Source organism: Alligator mississippiensis, chromosome 11, assembly GCF_030867095.1.
Source record: "Alligator mississippiensis isolate rAllMis1 chromosome 11, rAllMis1, whole genome shotgun sequence".
Lineage (NCBI taxonomy): Eukaryota > Metazoa > Chordata > Crocodylia > Alligatoridae > Alligator > Alligator mississippiensis.
The window spans coordinates 46815398-46830926 of record NC_081834.1 but is presented as its reverse complement, the minus strand read 5'-3'; the positions used below and the strand labels follow the sequence as shown (position 1 = coordinate 46830926).

Genomic DNA, 15529 nt, shown 5'->3' with positions numbered 1-15529 from the left:
CAGTGAAGCATTCATTTTCCTGTTAAGGAGTCAATGAAAAAGATCGAGTCCTTCCTGTATGAGGGAGATAGCATGGTGTGTATGCCTCTGACTTCTGCGTGAACCAAGATGGTCACTCTTTCTGTGTTGCACACTCCATATGCATCAGGGCTCCTGAAATCTCTAGATGGGCTTAAATGTCATGAGGATTGTACCTTGGCCTTCTGAGATTCTTACTTGATCACATGAATCCAAGACCTTGAGCTTAATGAAACACAGCAAGACTGTGTAACAGCCATCCCCTATTGCAGTCGTGTAATAGGCAGTCCCCTATTGCTGAATGTCTCTCTCTTTGCTTTGCAGGTGCTGTGTACTCTGAACTAGGTAAGAGCCTTTCTTCTGCTCCAAGGAAACTCCTAACTCAGAGCTTCTGTTTTCCAGCCTGTAGGAACAGTTTGAAGGTGTCCGTTAAATCGGACTTGGTGCAATAAGGTTTAGGCTAAAATGGCTTGGGTCTCACCTGGGATCTTGTATGAGAAAAATGAGTATTTTGTCAGGGTTAGGGGCCAGATGCCCTGTGTTTGAATCGGGGGTGTCATTTTCAGGTAGGCTGTGAGGAGATCGCCCAAAAAAAACCTTAATGCCGCTTTCTCAGCAGAAGCATCTGGGTATGCCAGTGAGGGTCAAGAACAGAGAAAGTACTGCTAAACATGTTGGGACTCCCTGCTTCGTGGCTTTCTGCCTGGAAAATAGCAGTGAGTGAGAGGTGATGTTAATGCCCATTGATTTAAGCAGTGCAGGATTGTAGTTGCAGGCTTGGACAAGTGACATTTATACTGGTCATTGATATAAATTACATTGGGGTCCTATTTTGTGGTAGCTGCTGTTACAGTGCCTTGTTCCCCCTGAATAGATGTGAGCATGTGACACTCACACCTGTGTAGTTTTACCTCTGTTCTTTCCTAGGGTAATTCTGCACCAGATACAAATAAGATACCCCAGTGTAGGGCTGTTTGTCCACTCTTTGTTTGCACCTGTACAAAGGCTGGTTACACAGGTATAAATGTGTCGTGGGTCTGAGCTTGGACTCTATTGGCACCAACCTCTATGAGGTTGTGGGAAGTGTTTAAGTGCAGGTTAGACAAACCTGCCTGGGATGGTTTGACCTGGCCCGCTACATGGTTCAGACAGGGCCTGAGTAGGGCATCAGACTAAAATCAGGTGTGGCCAATTATTTTGGGCGGAGGGATGAGTACTGTGTTTTGGCAAGCCATCGAGGGCTGCATGACAGGCAGCCAGGGGCAGATAAATATTAATTTTCTAAATTTTTTAGGGGACCTGCGGGCCACATAAAATGGCCTGGCAGGCTGCATGCGGCCCGTGGACTGCATTGTGCCCACCCCTGGACTAAATGGTCTCCTAAAATCCCTCCCAGCTCTATGTCTATGGGTGGGCTTCCTCGGGAGAGGATTCTTGCCTTGTGGCTCTGTAGCTTTGATAGGACTTCCTCATTGGGTCCCTCAGGCTTGGTGCCTTTTTGTGCTTCAGCCAGGAGAGTAGGGAAGTCTAGGGGCTTTGGGATGTCAGACTTGTTTGAACCAACAGACCCTTCTATTCACAAGTCCTTGACAAGTAGTCACTTTCTACGGTGGTGCCACATGCTCTCTGGTAGCTGGCAGAGAGTCTCATGTTCAGGCTGAGGGTGGGGAACAGGTAGTTTCTCACCTAGAAGAAGGGACAGGGATCTCTTCAGTATTCACAGCATCATTTTGCCTATGGGGCAAGGATGGGGGTTGGAGGGCTGAACAAATATCTTTGGAGCTACATCCCAGCTAACATTCTGTTTTCTTATTTCCAAAGGGAAAATCAAGAAGAAACTGGGTAAGTGCATGTTTGAATTCTGTTTGGAACATTTGCTAGGTAGCCAGACTTCATCCAGAAGCTGACCTCTGACCAGTGTTTTCTTCTCATTTTAGATTCAAAACCAGTATTTGACAAAGCAGGTAAATACAAATGGAGAATGAGGTCTGGTAGGTGATGGGTGCTAGAAGCCGGGAGTCACGAGTCCTGGGTTCTGTCCCCAACTATGGGGGAGGGGCGTCTAAAGGTTAGAGCACTTGGAAGCCAAACTCCAGGTTTCTATCCCCTGTTCTGAGAAAGAAGTGAGGTAATGATTAAAGCAGTAGGTTTATGCTGGGATCCAGTGCCTTATCCATAAGACCAAGCTGTTCCCTATTGTGAAGCACTTCTTCCTAACTCATTTATCAGTGCTGTTTTCTTGAAATCACTTAATTCACCAGTTGGAGCAAGACCTTTTAATGAAACCAGCAAGCTATCTTTCCTGGGCCTGAGCTCTCTGTGTCTGTCTCCGTGTGTGTCTGTCTGTGTAGCTTTTGAGCCCGTGACTCTGGATCGTAACACAGCTCACCCCAGCCTGGTTGTGTCCATGGACCAGAGAAGTGTGACAGCCAGAGACATGCCTCAGTCTGTGACCGACAGCCCTGAGAAGTTTGACCAGTATTCCTGCGTGCTGGGCACAGATTGCTACACATCGGGGGTGCACTACTGGGATGTGGAGGTGGGAGACGAGCAGGGCTGGGCCCTAGGTGTCACCAGGGAGTCTGCCAACAGGAGAGGAAGGTTCAGTTTCAGCCCTGAGCAGGGCACCTGGGCCATCCAGCTCTCCATGGGCCAGTACCAGGCAGTCAATGCAGAATGGAGCCTGCTGGACCTGTCACAAAAACCCAGGAAGATCCGAGTGTACCTGGACTATGACAATGGGGTAGTGTGCTTCTATGACATTGACACCATGGCCCCCATCCATGCCTTCACTGCCTCTTTCTCTGGGAAGATCTACCCTTTCTTCTGGGTCTGGTCTGTGGGAACATCTCTTAGACTGGCACACTTTCATTCCACAGCCTACACCAAAAACGTCAGAGTGGTTTGAGGCCTGCTCCAGTCACATAATATTTATTAACCTTCTTTTGGCAAGAGTGCTGGGCTCAGAAGACAACCACTAACTTGTTGAATCTTGCCTGAAGTTTCCTTATGGCCACGTGAACATAAGGTGATGTAAAGTTAGTTCCTGGCCCTTATACTTGGTGTGCTGGAGAAGGTGGCTTCGCAGAAGTACGCTGATGAGAAGAGCCAACACTGCAGGAATCATTTCTGGCTCAGTGCTAGGTGGTCTTTATACATTATCAGCTAGAGTAGGGCTTTGGATGTTTGCTGTTGTGAGCTGAGTGACGGGAATTCATAGAGATGATCGTTCCTCATAAGCACTGGATAGATGCACAGGGCTGCGTGCAGGTTGTTTCAGTCAATGCATTGAGAACCATGACGTGCAAGACCAAGAAACGTGGCCTGATCCTCCCTGTAGCTCTGCCTGTGGTGTTTGCCAGAGAGTCTAGGGCTCTAGGGTCAGCTGCCTTAGCTGTTGTTGGACTGATCTACAGCCCTTTATTTGACACGTGGGAGTGATCATCCTTGACCATAAGAGATTGCTGCGGCCACCACCCTTTGTGCACTTCAGTTCTAAGCACTTAATGCACAAAGACAGTCTAAATGGCTGTGCTGACAGGGTCTATGAGTTCGTCTAGCTGTACTGGAAGCCCGCTTCACTTGTTTGTGCCTTTCCTGCAGTTGAGTTTCAATGTCACTGGTGATGTTACCTGCGAGATAAACCATGGTCTCACTGGGCATTGCTGGCTAGCTTGGCTGCTTCCTTGCTGAGCTATTGAGCTACGTGCCATGCTGTATTCAGGCGTCTCTGCTGCTTCCTGTGTTGGGTGTGCGTGTGCAGGGGATGCTGAGGAATGTCCCCTTTCCCCTCTCCTGACCAGACCTCTTCACCTGGAAATGGGAGACATGTAGGAACAATAACTGGACTGTAAGCCATCTTGGCTTTACACACATCATGCCATAGTAGTCAGAGGGTTGTATTTCCTTAGTTACACAACCTCCTCGGTGGGTACTGAATGGAAAGAAACCAAATGAAATGGCCCTGAAGAGACGAGGTCTGTGGCAATCCCAACCTGAGCAATCGGTAAAGGGTGCTCCCTGGTGCTAGGGGTTTAGGTTCTCAGCTACCAGGGGCTTAGGTCCCAGTTCCTGTATAACCAGCTACTGCCAAAGGCAGATGTGCCCTCATCCAGCTCCCTGCTGTCTGTGACTCAGTCCTTATACTAAGAGATGGCTTGGTACAAAAAGTACCAAGTTCATGGAGTTTCTGGAAGTCACGTTTCAGGACACAATTGGGCTTCACTTAGCCTCCTTAGTGTACTTAGGTGCCTTTTAGATAGAGTGTGACTTGGGCTTGGGTTTCTCTGACAAGCCACCTGCATTTGTCCACTCTGTTTTTGTGAGTTCCTCCAAAAGAGGCCACTCCAGTCAGTCCTTTTCCCACCCATGTTGTGGCTTGTTCAGTTCTGGGACCTCAACCATCCTGTTTCTTTGTCCCTCCATCTCTCACCACTGGTTCCTGCGCCATAACATCCTTGACTGCTCTTGGCCTCCTCTTCCCTCCTTCCCCTCAGCATAATGCCTGATCGCTTCTGAGTTCCTGTTCATTACCCTTCATAGATTCATAGATGTTAGGGTCGGAAGGGACCTCAATAGATCATCGAGTCCGACCCCCTGCATAAGCAGGAAAGAGTGCTGGGTCTAGATGACCCCAGCTAGATACTCATCTAACCTCCTCCTGAAGACCCTCAGGGTAGGGGAGAGCATCACCTCCCTTGGGAGCCCATTCCAGACCTTGGCCACTCGAACTGTGAAGAAGTTCTTCCTAATGTCCAATCTAAATCTGCTCTCTGCTAGCTTGTGGCCATTATTTCTTGTAACCCCCGGGGTCGCCTTGGTGAATAAATACTCACCAATTCCCTTCTGTGCCCCCGTGATGAACTTAAAGGCAGCCACAAGGTCGCCTCTCAACCTTATCTTGCAGAAGGTCCAGTTTCTCTAGTCTCTCCTTGTAGGGCTTGGTCTGCAGGCCCTTGACCATACGAGTTGCCCTTCTCTGGACCCTCTCCAGGTTATCAGCATCCTTCTTGAAGTGTGGCGCCCAGAATTGCATGCAGTACTCCAACTGCGGTCTGACCAGCGCCCGATAGAGGGGAAGTATCACCTCCTTGGACCTATTCGTCATGCATCTGCTGATGCACGAAAAAGTGCCATTGGCTTTTCTGATGGCTTCGTCACACTGCCGGCTCATGTTCATCTTGGAGTCCACTAGGACTCCAGGATCCCTTTCTACCTCTGTGCCACCCAGCAGGTCATTCCCTAGGCTGTAGGTGTGCTGGACATTTTTCCTCCCTAGGTGCAGCACTTTGCATTTCTCCTTGTTGAACTGCATCCTGTTGTTTTCTGCCCACTTGTCCAACCTATCCAGGTCCACCTGCAGCTGTTCCCTGCCCTCCGGCGTGTCCACTTCTCCCCATAGCTTTGTGTCATCTGCAAACTTGGACAGAGTACATTTGACTCCCTCGTCCAAGTCACTGATGAAGACGTTAAAGAGTATCGGTCCAAGGACCGAGCCCTGCGGGACCCTACTGCCCACACCCTTCCAGGTCAAGACCGACCCATCCACCACGACTCTCTGGGTGCGACCCTCCAGCCAATTCACCACCCACCGGACTGTGTAGTCATCCAAGTCACAGCCTCTTAACTTGTTCACCAGTATGGGGTGAGATACCGTATCGAAGGCCTTCCTGAAGTCTAAGTATACGACATCCACCCCTCCTCCTGTGTCCAGGCGTTTCGTAACCTGGTCATAAAAAGAGACTAGATTGGTCAGGCATGATCTGCCTGCCACGAACCCATGCTGGTTTCCCCTCAGCATAATTTGTCCTGCCAGGCTCTCACAAATGTGAGCCTTGATAATTTTTTCAAAGACTTTACCAAGGATGGAGGTGAGACTGACTGGCCTATAGTTGCCTGGGTCCTCCTTCCTCCCCTTTTTGAAAATGGGGACCACGTTAGCCCTTTTCCAGTCCTCCGGGACTTGGCCCGTGTGCCACGAGCATTTGAATATTCCCGCCAGTGGGTCTGCAATGATGTCGGCCAGTGCCTTCAGCACCCTCGGATGGAGCTTATCCGGGCCTGCCGACTTAAAGGCATCCAGTTCTTCCAAGTGACTCTGCACCACCTCAGGATCTACATATGGAAGTCTGGCACCTTGCTGCTGCCTCTCTACAACCCCAGTGAGAGACTTGTCCTGCCCCTCGCTTAGGAACACTGAGGCAAAGAACTCATTGAGGAGTTCAGCCTTGTCCCCCCTATCTGTCACCAATTGTTTCTGCCCATTTAGCAGGGGTCCTATTCCTCCCTGGGCCTTCCTTTTACTCCCAATATATCTAAAAAACAATTTCTTGTTGTCTTTTACTTGGGTTGCCATCCTCAGCTCCATGGTAGCTTTGGCCCGTCTAACTGCCTCCCTACAAGCACGAGCAGAGGAGGTATATTCGTCTTTGTTGATCTCTCCCTGTTTCCACTTTTTATGTGCCCCCCTTTTGGCCCTTAGGCTGCCCTGGATTTCTGTGGTCAGCCAGGGAAGCCTCCTGGCCCCTTTCCCTCTTTTGCCTCGCTTGGGGATCGTCTTGCTTTGTGCCCGAAGGATCGTTTCCTTAAGGCACAGCCACCCTTCTTGGGCTCCCATCCCTTCAAAACTCCTACTCTGCAGTGCGTCCTTGACTAATCGCCTGAGTTCATTTAAATCAGCTTTCCTAAAGTCTAGCACTTTCACCCTACTAGTTACCTTACCCACTCGACGTCTTATGGTGAATTCTATTATTAGGTGATCACTGTCCCACAGATGGCTACCGATCTCTAGGTCCCCTACCATGTCATCCTCCGTTGCCAATACCAGATCCAGTATGGCATTCCCCCTAGTGGGACCGTGTACCTCCTGTGTCAGGTGGAGGTCCTGCCACCTGCTTGGTGGCAAGCAGGATGTAGAAGCATATTTCTTTCAGGTTATATGTTTCATATTTCACAGAAGAGTGCAAAGATGGGAAGCTCTTCTGGGCAGGAATTTCTGTACCTCCTGTGTCAGGTGGAGGTCCTGTACACAGGTTAGAAACCTGCGTGAGCGATGGGACCTTGCTGTCTGCGTCTCCCAGCAGATGTCCGGGTAGTTTAGGTCCCCCATGACTACCGCCTCTTTAGCTTTTATGGTCTCCGAGAGTTGCCTCAGGAGCCCCGCATCTATTTCTTCCCCTTGGTGTGGGGGTCTGTAGCAGACCCCTATCACCAAATCCCTTTCTCCTTGCCCCCCATGTAGCCTAACCCACAATCCTTCTACTTCCTCAACCTTGGATTCTGTCTTGATGAGGGTTGATGTATATTGCTCACTGACATAAAGTGCAACCCCTCCCCCTTTCTTCCCCACCCTGTCCTTTCTGTACAATCTATAGCCCTCAATATGTACCGCCCAGTCGTGGGATGAATCCCACCAGGTTTCTGTTAGCCCCACTAAGTCATAGGTGTTTAGTGCAAGCAGGAGCGCTAGTTCATCCTGCTTGTTCCCCATGCTCCTAGCATTAGTATATAGGCACTTGAGCCCTGCGACTGGTGCCTTTGCTGCCCCCCTGCTCCGAGTCCCAAGGGGCCCATTGTTTCTTACCTTCTTGATTGTTACCTGTGCCGTAGTGCTGGTCTCCCCATGGCTTTCAGGTTTCCAATGCTCTCTTTCTTTAGGCTGGTCTGTCCTTGTGGGTGCCACATGGTTTGGTGGTCCACAGCTTCCCCTGCCCTTGTACTCCCCTCCCCCCGACGAGCCTAGTTTAAAGCCCGCCGGAGGAGATCTGCCAACCTAGAAGAAAACACGCTTACCTTTGGGGGACAGGTGAAGCCCATCCCAGCTGAGCATGTCCCTCGTCGTGATGTGCGGGTCATTGTCCAGGAAGCCGAAGCCTGCCTCGAGACATCACTGCCAAAGCCGCCAGTTGGTTTCTCGGATGCAGTTCTTGTGCTGTCTTCCGCATCCGTTCATTGGTAGGATGGAAGAGAATACCACCTGTGCACCTTCCTTCCCTGAGATCGAGCTGCATCCTATTTGCTCCTCCTCCATGGGCTTGGAGTGGTCCAGGTGGTTGCTGTCTTACCTGTGTGCATGGTGTATTAAGCACTGAAGAGTCTGATTCATGACTTAGAGTGTTTTTCTTCACAGCGTCTTATTTTGGTTTGGTTTGGTTTGGTTCGGGTGGGTGGAAAGGAAGAAAGGCCCAGATCCTTGAGGGTAGCGGGGCCCCAACCTCCAGTTGACTTCTTTGGGGGAAAGAGGTGCATGATGGGCCTGAGCTGCTCACACTAGGTCATGCAGGACATTTGTAGCATAGATGGGGAATGGAGCCCACCTAGGAGCTTCTGAGTCAGTAGCTCCTCATTGGAGCTGTGCCTGAATGTGGTGCTGGTGGAGGTTGGTATCCTTATGGCAGCTAGGGGCCTACTGATCCCAGGGTCAGGCTCCAGGGCTGTCCTGTTCCCTGCACTCCTGCCTCACCCTCTCAAGGGCAGTTCCAAGGGGCCCTGCCTTGACACTGAAGTCCCTGCTCCCACCAGGAAGGACCTGCAACCTACAGACGTAGGCCCATGGCCCCAGCTGGTGTGAATTGGCTGTAGCTCCAGAGGAGGTGGGAGGAAGGAGGAGGGTGAGAGGGCATCCCCCATGGTTGGTACACATTCATTGCAGCCCCAGTGGGGCTGGGTCCTGGCTGGTGTCAGCTGGCCATCGCACAATTAGAAACAATGGGTCACGTCTGTTATGCAACTGGGGAGTCTGGGACTTGGTGTCTCATCTGTGTGGGGTCCCTCTAGAAGGGGCTGGCATTTCTCTGCAGGCAGCTCCTGCTCCCCCTCCACCTTCCCCACAGGCACACATGAATCCAAGTCCACATCCAGCAGAGACCACGGCTGGAGAGCAGGAATCTCACCCCTTAGTGCAGCCAGAGGAACAGCAGATACTGGCTCTGCCATCCCTGATGGGAAACAACTTGGGGGGCTGGAGCCTAGGTCATGCCCCAGCGCCAGGAGGCAGCTCTGGTGAGGCAGGAGCAGAAGGCACTAAACGGGGAAGTGCTGTGTCCATCCTGCACTTGAAGGTGTCTGGGGAAGGGTGTGCTGGTTCCTGCTTTGCTAATTCTGATTGTGGGTAAAATGTGCCCTTGGGCTGAAGCACAGGACGTTGCATCCTGCTGTGGGCCATGGGGAGATTTTGCCCTAACAAGGTATCCCATAGGACCGTCCTCTCTGCCTGCTGCACTGGTAGCAGGCAGAGGGATGGGCCCCAGCACCTTCCAGGATAGGCATCCTCTAGCCTTAGGAGGTGGTGAATGGGAGGCACTCTCTCCCTCATCTCAGGAAGATGAGGGGTCCTGGCCTGGAGTGAGAGCCCACAGCAAGGCAAGGATATAGCTGTGTGGTTGTCTTGCTTTTCCCCATGTGACGTGATTAGTTTAGACCCTGTAGCCACAAATTGAGGTGGAGGCACGGGGAGGATTTGGGGTGAGGAAAGCATCAGGCATTTGCCTGGATGAAGGGGAGAGGCTGTGTGGGGACAGACACAGGATTGGGAAGGGAAGCAGATCTGCTGAGCAGGAACAGATCTGTAGCTTGGGCAGGGCCACGACAGCACATCCCAGCAGGGTGAGGTGACAGCTGCTAATGTCTGATTTAGGGTGGGGACATGGGGTGGTCCCTGGGCCTCGTGTGGGGTGGCAGTGGGTTGGCAGGCAGGGATGGAGTAGATTGGGAGCCCTGGCTGTCCTGTGGTGAGGCACCTCCCTCCAGCAGGCTGTCAGGATAACCCAGATGGCCACCCCTTGGTCCCTCTTCTCTCACAGGTGTATGTGGCTGTGAGACAGGGAATGCATTTCACAGTTCCCTTCCTGGCCAGGCCAGGGGCTGCACTAGCAGCCAGCGGGCTGACCTGCCAGGTATGATAAGGCCAGGCCAGGGCCCATGCAGCTGGTGACCTGCTGACATCTGGGTGGTGCTCAGTCATTGTCACCCATGCCCATCACCACCCAGCCCTTGGGGTCCCCCCTGCATCCTGATTTGACTAGGAAGCATAAGAGACTTCCCTGAGAGCTAAGTGGGTTGGTTGGGCTGGTACCCAGACTGATTTGTTAAGAAATGTTGTTCGTGGGTTTGGCAGGGCAGGCTTTCATAGAGCAGGGGAGGGACCCATTCCTGTCCCCACATAATATTTATTATCCTTATCTTGATAAGACTGTTGGGCTCAGAAGTCACCCACTAATTTGTTGAATCATAGCTGAAGGTTCCTTATGGCCACGTGAACATACTCAAGGTGATGTCAAGTTAGTTCCTGGCCCTTATACTTACTGTGCTGGAAAAGGTGGCTTCACAGAAATATGCTGATGGAAAGACCCAACACTGCTGCCAGCGCTTTGGCTCAGTGCTGGGTGTTCCTTGTACAATGTCAACCAAAGTGGGGGTTTGGATGTTTGCTGTTCTGAGCTCAATGACTGGGAAGTTCATGGAGATAATCCTCCTCCATAAGCACTGAAAAGACACACAGGACTGTATGCCAGTTGATTCAGTCAATGCATTGGAAACCATTATGATACCTTTGTGTAGGACTGAGAAACCTATAGTCCGAACTTCTCTTTACCTACCACCTGTGGCATCTGCCAGAGAGTCTGCAGCTCTAGGATCAGCCTTCTTAGCCATTGATGGATGGATCTACAACATTTTACTTGACCCATGAGAGTTATCATCCTTGACTGCAAGGGATTGCAGCTGCTACGGACCCTTGTGCACTTCAGTTCCAAACACCTGATGCACAAAGACAGTCTAACTGGCTGTGCTGACAGGGTCTATGAGTCCATCTAGCTGTACTGGAAACCCACTTCACTTGTTTGTGCCTTTCCTGCAGTTGAGTTTCAGCGTCACTGGTGATGTTACCTGCGAGATAAACCATGGTCTCACTGGACATTGCTAGCTATCTTTGCTGCTTCCTTGTTGAGCTATTGAGCCATGTGCCATGCTGTATTCATGCATCTCTGCTGATTTCTGTGTTGCGGTGTGTGTGTACAGGTGATGCTGAGGCATGGCCCCTGTCCTCTTCCTGGCTCCTGGCTAGACCTCTCCATCTGGTGATGGGAGACATGTGGGAACAATAACTGGACTGTAAGCCATCCGAGCTTTGCACACATCATGGCATAGTGGTCAGAGGGTCATATTTTCTTAGCTACGCAATCTCCCTGGTGGCTTCTAAATGGAAAGAAACCAAATGAAATAGCCCTGAGGAGAAGAAGTGTGTGGCAATCCCAACCTGAGCAATCGGTCAAGGGGGCTCCCTGGTGTCAGGGGTTCAGGTCCTCAGCTACTAGGGATTCAGCTCCCAGTTTCTCTATAGACAGCTACTGCCAAAGGCAGATGTGCCCTCTTCCTGCTCCCTGCTGTCTGCGACTCAGTCCTTACGCTAAGATGATGGCTTGGTACAAAAGTACCAAGTTCATGTAGTTTCCAAAAGTCATGTTTCAGGACAGAATTCGGCTGCATTTAGGTTCCTTAATCCACTTAGGTGCTTAGTAGGTGGATGTCTCTAGTGGGTTATGGAATAGAGAAAATCCCACACAATTTACTGATTCGTTTTGATGCACTGGCTGGGGGAGTAGTTAGTTGATTGCATGATTTCACAATGATTATACACTTAATTCATACAACACAATTTTATTTTAAAATTCTTTGCTACGTATATAACACTGCTTAGCTTTAAGAAACACCACAAACATTAAGAACACAATAATTACATATATCAGAAACAATGCTCTGAATGCACTTCCTTCCCAAACAATGCTATAAGAATTAGTATTACAAAAACAACTACAATTACAACTAAAAGTTAAATTTGAATCAATACTATTATTTTTCATAATATACTTACAATCCTAGAATTCTGAGAAGCCAAACGCCTAAATATAGTTTCATTCCTCAGTAGTACAATTTAATGGGTTGGCCTCAGTAGTACGGTTCAATGGGCTCGCCTCAATACAATTCAATGGGCTGCCCTCAATACTGATAGGACTAAGTCCCCTTCCTTCAGTCCCTTTCAGGTGCTCCGCGGCTTCAGCGTGAACTAAGAGATTCGTGTTCATGGAGAGAGTGGTTCAGGTGATCAGTCTGATCCGGCCTACACTTGCGATTCTTCCTTCGTTGTTCTGCAAGTATAGTCACCTCCAATTTGGGAGAGTAAGTTACAGTTTTTATTGAGTGAGTTACCGTCAATGGGCTCCTCCTACTCAAACCTGTCATTACCCCCAAATTTGGGCTCAGATCTTACCCAACAGATTCTTTTGCTTAGTAATTAGTTTCTTTTGTTGATCATTTTAATTACTTTGGGGAACTTCCATACCACTGCAAGTGACATTTTCTTACCAATCTGGTCAAAAGGCTCTAGGGTTTGATCTCTCGGAACTCAGGATATTTGCTTAAGGGTCAATTTTCAGGTTCTCTTTGTAAAAGACTTCTAAAGATAAAATTCAAGAGTTAAAACTTTAAGCAAAGTCTGGATCTTCCACACATAGTCCAAAACAATGACCTAGATAAGGAGATAAATCTTATCTTCTTCCTGAAACTGGCTAATGGGCAACCATTACAAACATTTAAACTATTTCATTCAATATGACAGTGGAGTAGGGCTTGGCTCTGGGTTTCTGTTATCCACCCTCTCGTCCAATAGAAAGGCCACTCCAGTCAGTCCTTTTCCCACCCATGTCATTGCTGCCAGCCCAATAATGGGCTGGCAGTAGGACTGTTCCTTGTTCAGTTCTGGGCCTGCAACCATCTGGTTTCTCTGGCCCTCCATCTCATCGCTGGTTTCTGTCCTAGAACATCCTTGACTACTGTTGGCCTCCTCCTGTCCCCTCCTTCTCTTCAGTATAATGCCTGATCACTTCTGAGTTCCTGTTCATTACCCTCCCGTCCCTGAGATCAAGCTGCATCCCATTTGCTCCTCCATGTGCTTACCTGCCTTACCAGGAAGGACTTACTGCTGTCTTACCTGCCTTACCAGGAAGGACCTACAACCTGCTACAGACATAGCGGCGTGCACCCAGCTGGTGTGAATTGGCTGTAGCTTCAGAGGAGGTGGGAGGAAGGAGGAGGGTGAGAGGAAATCCCCAGTGGTTCCTGTACATTGACTGCAGCTCCAGTGGCACTGGGTCCCGGCTGGTGTCAACTGGCCATCACAAAATTGGAATTGGCGGGTCACATCTGTCGTAGTGCAAACTGAGGAGTCTGGGAGTTGGTGTCTCTCAGCTGTGCTGGGTTCCTTTGTAAGGGGCTGGTGCTTCTCCGCAAGCAGCACCTGCTCCCCCTCCACCTTCCCCATAGGCACACATGAATCCAAGTCCACATCCGGTGGGGACCACGGCTGGAGAGCAGGATCTCACCCCTTAGGGCAGCAAGGGGAACTGCAGAAACTGACTCCCTCACCCCTGCACCAGGGTCCAGCTGTGGTGAGGCAGGAGCAGAAGGTGCTGAGCAGGGGGAGGTGCTGTGTCCATCCTGCACTTTAGGGTGTCTGGGAAAGGGTGGGCTGGTGCTTGCTTTGCTGATCCTGATAGTGGGTGAAATGGCTAGAAATTCTGCTTGGGCCATCCATCAGAATACCTCTGTGCCACCGGGGGACTGTTCTGGACATCTGTGACCAGAGACTAACCTGGTCCAAAGTGCAGTTTGGCTGTGCCAGGTTGCCAACAGACAGCACCCCAGCCACTGTGCTAAATGTATGGACCCAAATAAGGACCTGGATTTTGAGCTGGGATTATACCCAGAAATCCTTCTTAGGCCACCCCAGACCACACCTCTGTGCCACTGGAGGATGCTTGTGGACATCTCTGACCAGAGATTTGCCCAGCCTAAAGCGTGGTTTGGCCGTGCCAGGCTGCCAAAAGACAGCACCCCAGCCACTTTGCTAAATTTGTTGACCTGAATAAGGAACTGGAATTTGGGATGGGATAATAGCTAGAAATCCTTCTTGGGCCACCCCATGCCATGCTTCTGTGGCACCAGGGGACTCTCCTGGACATCTCTGACCAGAGACTTGCCCAGTCCAAAATGCGGTTTAGCCGCACCAGGTTGCCAACTGTTGCCACCCTCCAGACACTCTGCTAAGTATCTGGACCTGAATAAGGACTTGGATTTTGGGATGCAAAGGACTTTTCACAACTGAGTTTTGGGCTGGGCAAGTCTCTGGTCACAGATGTCCAGGAGAGTCTCCCGGTGCCACAGAGGTGTGGTCTGGGGTGGGCCAAGAAGGATTTCTGCATATAATCCCAGCCCGAAAGCCAGTTCCTTATTCAAGCCATTATGCTTAGTATAGTGGGCATGGGGGCTGTTAGTTGCCAGCCTGGCACGGCCAAACCGTGCTTTGGGCTGGGCAGGGTTCTTTGGGACAGTCCCCCAGTGGCATCGCCATGAAATTTGGGGTGGCCCATGAAATATTTTGCCCCATAATCCCATCCTAATCTGACCTTCATTTAGGGCTCTGTACTTGATGTGGGCTATTATTTTACATATTAATTAGTACATATGCATAGCTAATGACATTCTCTCTCTCTAGAATTCATTAATGAGAAGTTTTTATCAGGTCTAGATTAGCTTTGAAAAAAGAACCAGGAATAAGGAACTGGGAATGAGGAATAGGGAACTGGGAATAAGGAACCAACTTCAGCCGCATGTCTTCTCTCACAAGTGCATTTGGCTGTAAAACAGGGAACGCATTTCACAGCTCCCTTCCAGGCCAGGTCAGGGGCTGCACCAGCTGCAGTGGGCCAGGGCCTCTACTTCTGGAGACCTGAGCTGCTAGGTAGGTACGGTGAGGCCAGGCCAGGGCTCACGCAGCTGGTGACCTGTCCCTGTGGTGTCCCGTAAGCAATAGCTGCCACCCACGCCCAGGAAGTAGGGGAGCTCTCCTAGAGGCAAGCAGGTTACTTGGGCTGGTGCCCAGGCAGATTCGTTAAGACACATTACTCATGGGCTTGGCAGGGGAGGCCTTTGCATGGCGGGGGAGGGACCCAGTCCTGTCCCCACTCCCAGAGGAGAAAGGAAAGCTTTGTGCCCTGGTTCCCCCTGGCTAAAAAGGCGGTGGTACTTTCAATGTAAACACGCAGAGGAGGTTTTACTTTCACTTCCTTTCTTTCTCTTCCCTCCAACAGTGCCACAGCTTGGTGCCGGAGAGGATCTACTGAGCTGCCCCTTCCCAGAGCCGGAGCAGAGCCTGCTGGATGCTTGTCCCCTCTGGCTGTGTGGGCAAGCAGCGCTGGCTGCCCGGGGGCCCAACTGGATGGGGAGCTGTTGCCTTCTCTGGGATGCTGTTGCCGTCACCATCTGCCTCCTGTGTGTTCAGACATCTGCTTCAGGTGATGACACCCCTTCCCAGGCCTGTGCGGTGTGGGGCCCCCTCTCCCTGCAGCATGTACCTACCCCTTTGGCATAGCATATCCTTGCTCTCTCTCTAAGCCAGACCAAGGGGCATGAAACAGGCAGTTCTGGGCACACTGCAGTCATTGCACCTTGGAGGTGG

General features: G+C 50.6%; 1 protein-coding gene across 1 annotated transcript in view; it reads left to right on the top strand.

The window, feature by feature from the left end:
- The window catches only part of LOC102562313 (uncharacterized), a 33162-nt gene that overhangs the window by 4288 nt on the left and 13345 nt on the right, over window positions 1-15529 (top strand). Inside the window, exons 6-9 of the mRNA XM_059714210.1 lie at window positions 343-363; window positions 1840-1860; window positions 1956-1982; window positions 15162-15365. Coding sequence (XP_059570193.1) covers window positions 343-363; window positions 1840-1860; window positions 1956-1982; window positions 15162-15365 — 273 coding nt within the window. The remainder of the gene's footprint in view (window positions 1-342; window positions 364-1839; window positions 1861-1955; window positions 1983-15161; window positions 15366-15529) is intronic.